At 33.6% G+C, this 7,130-nt stretch overlaps 1 protein-coding gene across 1 annotated transcript in view; it reads left to right on the forward strand.

The window, feature by feature from the left end:
- The window catches only part of LOC111407432 (rab3 GTPase-activating protein catalytic subunit), a 36,270-nt gene that overhangs the window by 10,254 nt on the left and 18,886 nt on the right, over positions 1–7,130 (forward strand). The window contains exons 10-18 of the mRNA XM_023036901.1: positions 130–239; positions 389–484; positions 2,220–2,351; positions 2,489–2,622; positions 3,143–3,229; positions 3,312–3,388; positions 5,780–5,969; positions 6,084–6,155; positions 6,499–6,538. Coding sequence (XP_022892669.1) covers positions 130–239; positions 389–484; positions 2,220–2,351; positions 2,489–2,622; positions 3,143–3,229; positions 3,312–3,388; positions 5,780–5,969; positions 6,084–6,155; positions 6,499–6,538 — 938 coding nt within the window. The remainder of the gene's footprint in view (positions 1–129; positions 240–388; positions 485–2,219; positions 2,352–2,488; positions 2,623–3,142; positions 3,230–3,311; positions 3,389–5,779; positions 5,970–6,083; positions 6,156–6,498; positions 6,539–7,130) is intronic.

Below are 7,130 nucleotides of genomic sequence, written 5' to 3' on the forward strand. Positions count from 1 at the left end.
CTCCTCGACCTTTGCATGTGTAGGGAAGTTAGTTTGTTTATTGATTTTGGATGTTTAATCTATGATGGCTATGAATAATTTGCTACTTTTTTGGGAGTGACAAGGTGATGGGTATCTATTCGTGTTCAGCAGTGATATTTCTGATGGAAAGACAATTGGATTTGCATCACAGTTGTGCCTTTTGGTTAAGGCCTTGGAAATGTCCTTGGAGGCTCAATTTATGGAAGATTTTGTGTCAGGTCTGAAGAATTTTGATGCATCATTCTATGTATTAAATATTAATTACTCTTGATACGTTCATATATTGTCCAAAATTCAACTTCTGTTAATGCTAGCTTTTCAGGTGAAAATTAGTTATTTTTATACTTTATTTTTTTTCCCTCTCCAGCAGTCGAGAACTCAGGATCTGACAATTTCAAGTCTTCAGCTGTCATTCCTCCACCAACAGTTCTTGATCGTGTTTTAAAAGATCTCTTTCACCAGGGTATATAACCGCAAAAATTTCTTTTATGCTGCTAATTGTTTACAAATATTGTAAATGGGCAACAATCCTTGTTTATTTTGGCAGATAGTTGTAACTTTGCCTTTCAAAATTCTGAGCTATTTTAATACCGAACTCTTTTTCTAAGTTTAAATTTCCACTTCACATTGTTTATCTACGCCAGATGATGAAAGAAACTTGGATGAAATTAAATTTGCTGGGAACTTTGCATACGAAATGCAGGGACAGGGAAGCCATAGCTGTAGCCCACTGGATTGCATGTAAAGTATTTGCTAAATGTTCCAAGAAATTGAACTCCTTCTTTGAAGATTAAAGGGGGGTGTATTCAATTTGGACTATTCAAGACTTACTTGGATTTGAGAATTCTAGATGTATTCAATATAGACCTTTTAAGACTGAAAATCCCGAGGTATTCATTATAGATATCAATGGATTTTTAAAAAGTCTTTAAGAGTCATGGGGGATTCAAAGTGTTAATGACTTTTCTAAAATTCTCTACATACTAACTTTTATGTGGAATGGACAAGTACAAAATCTCTCAAACTGGATCTCACACCCCCAGATTTTTTGAAAACTTTCGTACATATATACATATTACACAGAGAGAGAGAGAGAGAGAGAGAGAGAGAGAGAGAGAGAGAGAGAGAGAGAATAAAATAAAATAGAAAGTACAAAATCATTCAATATGTAATTTTTCTGTTCCCTCTTTCATTCTGTGAACTATAATGCCATGATCAATTTACCTTTTTGAATGAAATAGAAGATAAATATTTTTCTGTCTTTAACATTCTCCTTTTTTTCCCTCAATGCTTCTTCCATTTTGCTGTGAAAATGATCAATTTGTGAATAAAATTCTTTTAAGATTTTAGTTAATGATAAAGATTGGTTTCCTAAACTACAATACTTAATTTTTTTTCTAGCGCATGTTTTTTCCCTTCCTTTCTTTTATTTGCTGTGTGTGTCAATTGTGAGAAAGCTATTTTTCATTTATCGTCACGAGTATTTATGCCTTTTTTGTTTTTCTTTTGTGGAGTTATATTGATATGGCTTCGCTTATTTCACTTTGAGGCCATATAGCTTGATATTTTGATGATTTTATACATTAATTAGTTCACAACAAAGAGATTGGGTTTATTATTTTGAACATCAGAGATTTCTTTTTCTTTTCTTTTCATTGTGAGTACTGGAATGCTATAAATGCTTTTTTTTTTTTTTGGTACTTCGGTTATTTGTTTATCTAATCTAAGTGTCTTATAGTTTTTATATTTTTTAAAAGTACTTTTATTGTCACGAGTAATATAATTTTGTTACTATTTGCTTCTAATGTGCTGAATCGTTTCGTCATGCAAGCAAGGTTCGAAGTAGTCACGTATCATACTGCAGAAATAAGCAGTTGAACAAATAGCTTTATATAGAAAATCTATAGAAGTCCAAGTAAATTTAGTAAATTTCTTTAAATGAAAGTCCATACAAATTTATGAAAGATTTTCATTGATCATGTAAAAATCTATGAGTAATTCTTCAAAAGCTAGTCAAAGTATATAAAAATCTTTAAAAGTCCAAATTGAATGCACCTCCCTAAATAGTTATTCCTAAAACTGAAGGCTGTGAAGCATGCATTATCTTGCCGATTTCTAAGCTCTTGAAATTTTTTTGTACTGATTCTGAATGCACTTGGGTGTTAATTATTACTGATGTTAATTTGTTTCTCATGTAGTTGCAGAAGCTCAACCATATCTCTCTGTGGGCGAACATAAGGGTTCTCGCGCTATTAAAGGCGCTCCACTTTACTCGCTTTTTGCTCAGTTCTGTTTACATGCTCTTTGGTTTGGCAATTGTAATATACATGGTAAATATGCAAGTTTATGAGTTATTTGTGTGATATTCTGAAGGAGCCAAATGAGCTGCTATAATATTGCGTGTACAGATTTTCTTTAAATGAGTTTACACTCCACTTATTACTATTTTTATTGTTCATTTCTTTAGCTATTGCTGTACTCTGGGTAGAGTTTGTTCGAGAAGTTCGTTGGTGTTGGGAAGAGTCACAACCATTACCAAGAATGCCAGCCAATGGTATAATTGACCTATCCACGTGTTTGATCAATCAGAAACTACATATGGTTAGTTTCCTTATGTTATTGTAAGACTATTTAATATACAAATGAATAGTTCACGCATGAGTTACTTTTTGTTGTCTTATTGATCGCAGATTGTTCCACGATATTCTTCCAGTTTACAACAAGGTTTTAAACTGTTTCATTGACATAGGAAATGATGTGGTTTCAAATGTGTATTATATAGTTACCTATTGTACAATGTTATTGAAATGAGATTGATTTCTGAGAACTTACAAGATAAAGTGAGATGGTTGTGTCTTTTGAATTTATTATTGGTCATAATATTGACATATGTTCAGTTTCCGCATTGACTAATCATTTTGAAAAGTTTATATGACCTTTTCTCAGTAGTAACTCTAAAATCCTGGATGCACAATAATATTAATTTCATTATACATGCTTTGAGATGCCCATTCTTCCTGTGGCACATCCAGAACCCTTTTTTTACTCTTTTTGCCTCTTGTTATGAATGGAAATTATTTTCCTAAAATCATTTAATTGATTTGTTATTTGGTGCACTCAGCTTGCAATATGCATTGATAGACAACGTCAACAAGGTCCAAAGCTTTCTGACACGAGTAGACATGACTCCACTCCTGATGATTCCAAGGTAATTTACTTGGAATTTTTTCTTTGTGGTCCTTTGAATACATCGTGCTTGACCTCCTAACTTGATTTATTGGTTTGACTAGATTCAGAAAGATCTTCAGGATCAAAGGTTCTTCTCTCCTCGCGAAGCCAGTGAAGATTTTGATGGTGACTGTGAAAGGTGAAGAACAAGTGAGAGATCATTTATTTTCGTAACTACAATCTAATCTTGAGCAGTTGGGAATTTTCTTCAGACGTCTCTGCTCTCCTCAATGAGACTGTTAAATGAATAAATGAAGAAATAAATAAATATTTCTTTCTTGCTAAAAATATAATTCATATTTTATTTAGCAATGTGATAACTATCTTTAGAGTGAAGGTTTTTCAGTTGCTGTACATATAGAAACTTCACTGTTCAAAAAACATGATGAGTACTGCCCTGCAGTAGAAAGACTCATTGGTTGAATTAGCTTTCCACGTTCGCTTATTAGTAGAAAAAAGTTATTTCCTGTCCCAGTCTTTCTAATTAAGGAAATAGATTAAAGGTCGTAACTTCACTATCCCCATGAGAGCATTAGAGGATAAATGTTTCTTATCCAGAGTTCTTGAATTGAAGAGCTAATTAGCTCTTGAGCTGAAGACATATAAAGCTATCGGATGAAGTACTCACATCCGTGAGTTATATCCTTCACTTATTAGCTTCCTTTGTCTTCCCTTATTGAATACTAGAGTTAGTGTCATTACACCCTTTAATGCCTTCCATGATGTAAAAGAGCCCCCTTGGCTAAGGGAAGAACTGGAATTGGAGCTATCTGGAGCCTTGTAGAACACAGTGATTCTGTACTCTCAAGTCATTGAAAGTGAAGGTCCTGATCCTAGAATATTTTTGTACTATGCATGTAAAGGAGATCCTAGTAGATAATGTATAGAAGAGATATAAATATTAGATCACTATTTTCGGGAAAAAATATTCATTTATTTTGAAGTACTTTATATTTGATATTTCATCCTTTCCTTAGTTATTAGTTTTAAATTAGGTAAATTTCCATTTTATAGTCTAGTAACATTAAAGGATTTTAAGCATAAATAGATAGGACTCTGCTTCATCATTATGTTAATTAATTACATTATTTAAAGACAATGTGGTCTCCTTTTCTAGGCAAACATAAATAATCTATTTGATGAGGTGCTTGTTCCGTTTAGTCCCCTTAAAGATTTCTAGGATCCCAACTTATGTTTCCCCAAAAAAAAAAAAAAAAAAAAAAAAAAAAAAAAAACCCCAGTGTTATCACCCTCATTTTAGGTGTTGACTGGTTTGAGATCCTTTGTTATTTGTCGCTCTCTCTTCTTATCTTCTTTTATGTTAGTTCTGCTTTTGGTTCTCTGCTTCTTTTATAAACCATAACCAAGCAACACTAGTTGGATCGTTCACTGTTCTTTTTAACTACATTTAACTTAGGCTTCCTACCATCACTCGCCTAATACTATTGAGTGTTGGATTGTTAAAGGATAATAAGTTGAACTTAGCGAAAATGAGGATATTAAGATGGATATGTGGTATGCTAGAATGGAAATAAAAGAAATGGCACTATAGGCAAAATTTGGAGGTGGCACCCGCTGATTGAGGATAAAATAAGGTAATATAACAGATGTGGTTAGGGCATGTTTTGCGTGGAACTAAAGAGGCTTACATACATCAAAGTGATACAGTATCGTTTGAACAACTTGTATGTACACTGTCGGACAGACTCTTACATTACATTTACCCAAAATGAGACCTGACAGTAAAAAAGCTTAAGATAGAATAAATTGCCTTGGTGTCTATCATCATTTTTATAATTAGACTCTTAGATTCTTTCCACTAATGGAATAAAGAATAATAACAATTTTCATTAGTAGTAGTCACAACTCACAAGTAGCAGCATTGTTGAAGAAGCTGTGGGATTATAAGGATAGACTGTGAGAACTTGGTGATAAGTGCAAAGGATGACAGATGTGACATATTCCTCTCGTTTTCCTTTACATGGGGCTGTTTTTCTGCGCTTGTAGTTTTCCAGGCTAAAACAATGCTCTTCGTATCATACATATTTTGTACTCTTTATATAGGGATATGCTACGGTGAAATTGGAAAAATTTGAGTAGAGCATCTTTTTATTACAATCTGAAGTTAAATTCTTGTCCATGATATAGTTTGGTTGCTGGTTGCTGCACATTAATTCATATCAGTAGCAACCTTAGTCAAGTTGCTTGTAACTTGTAAGTCACCTGACATGGTCATTGTAAATTGTTTAAGGATAACAATGCTACTTGAGGCCTTGTACTTCTGGTACAGTGTATTCATGGGTTTTTCCTCACTTTAGGCTGTGCTGTCCTCAAAAATATGTATTTCAAGAACGGAACAATTATGTCAACTTTCCCCCCTCTTGCCAGCATTGACGCGACATGGTCCTTTTCTGTAACAAAGTTGGAAAATATTCTGATGAGTCTATGATTTTCTTTCACACTCACATCTCTTAGAAACATTCTTTCTTTTCTACTTTTGTTCTTGATTTATTTATTATATTTATGTTAGCAGCCAGTCAACTTCAAATGGTTTGCTCAGTCCGATGGCTGAAGAAGCCAGTTATAATTCGAAAAATCATGAAATTGCAACATATGCTATTAGCAAGTCTTCTGAACATGAAAGGAGGGGATCAGCTGGTGCTTTGCCGAATATGATGCTTTTACACTCACGTGAAATTATGCATGCTCCAATCACCCAGGTTAGTTATCTTGAGCATCTAGTTTTGCCCATACTGCCTCCCTTCTCCCTCCACCCCCCCTCCCTCCCTCAAATATGCTGTAAAGAACACAATTCTCCTCTAAATTTATTGTAGGACCCACCACTTATGACAGAGGACATGCATGAAGAACGACTACGAGCTGCTGAAGCCTGTGCTGATTCATTTGTAAGCTTTAAACCTTCCGATATACCATCTTTTTGATTGATAAATAATCATTTGATCTAAGTTTATAATAGTTTGAGAAGCCATTAGGTGTTGTGGTAATGCAAAAATGCTATCCGAACAGAATAAAAAGTCCTTTCACCATTGGTCTGTCATAATCAAATTTCATTAGCTAATTCAATATTCAGATGCATGATTAAAATTGGAACTTTCAGACCTTGTATTTTAATTATTTGATGATGGGAGCCTAGGAATTCTTAAATATATTTTGCATTGAAAACTTGAGTTTCTGGTTGCAAGACTCATTATATGTCCACTGAGAAAGATTATTTGCATATTCATACAGAACTTCTCTGCTCAACTGGAGAAAGAGATCTTGCTATCAGGTAATGAGTTTTGCTTTCCTCATGGTATTGAGGATTTTATTTCCTAATGTTAATAGCTTTTTATTTTGTCATTAGGTTTCCCCACATTCTATGCATTCATTGACTTGGCACCTCATACTATGCATTTATTGATTCTTTTCTCGTCAAGCACAAGTACTTATAAAAAAAGTATTTTTGTGAATGATTCGGAGAACGAAAGATTATTTTAGAAGATATTTAAAAATGCTCAATTTGGTACCGAGGCCTTTTATCTGTGTGATCTGAGTCATATTCAAAAGAATAAACAAATACAAAATTATGCTCACAGTAGACTATAAAAACCATCTTGAAGATCCATAAAAAGTCAAATTGACAAAATTAATAGTCTAACATGCAAAGGAACATAAAGTAGCAAAAGATATCACATAATAAAATTGTAATCTATTGCTAGAAGTAAAACTAGTCTAGAAGTCTCCCATATCATCTAGGATCTTTATAAGTTTGATTCCCTGATATTTCTTCTCTTCACTTCAGGTTTTTCTCATTCTTTGTCATCTTCCTCCACTTGCAATGGACATGTCCCTTGCCGAAGGGTAATGTAGATAAAGGGGGG

The sequence above is a fragment of the Olea europaea genome, chromosome 1 (assembly GCF_002742605.1).
Source record: "Olea europaea var. sylvestris chromosome 1, O_europaea_v1, whole genome shotgun sequence".
In the NCBI taxonomy this organism is placed as follows: Eukaryota; Viridiplantae; Streptophyta; class Magnoliopsida; order Lamiales; family Oleaceae; genus Olea; species Olea europaea.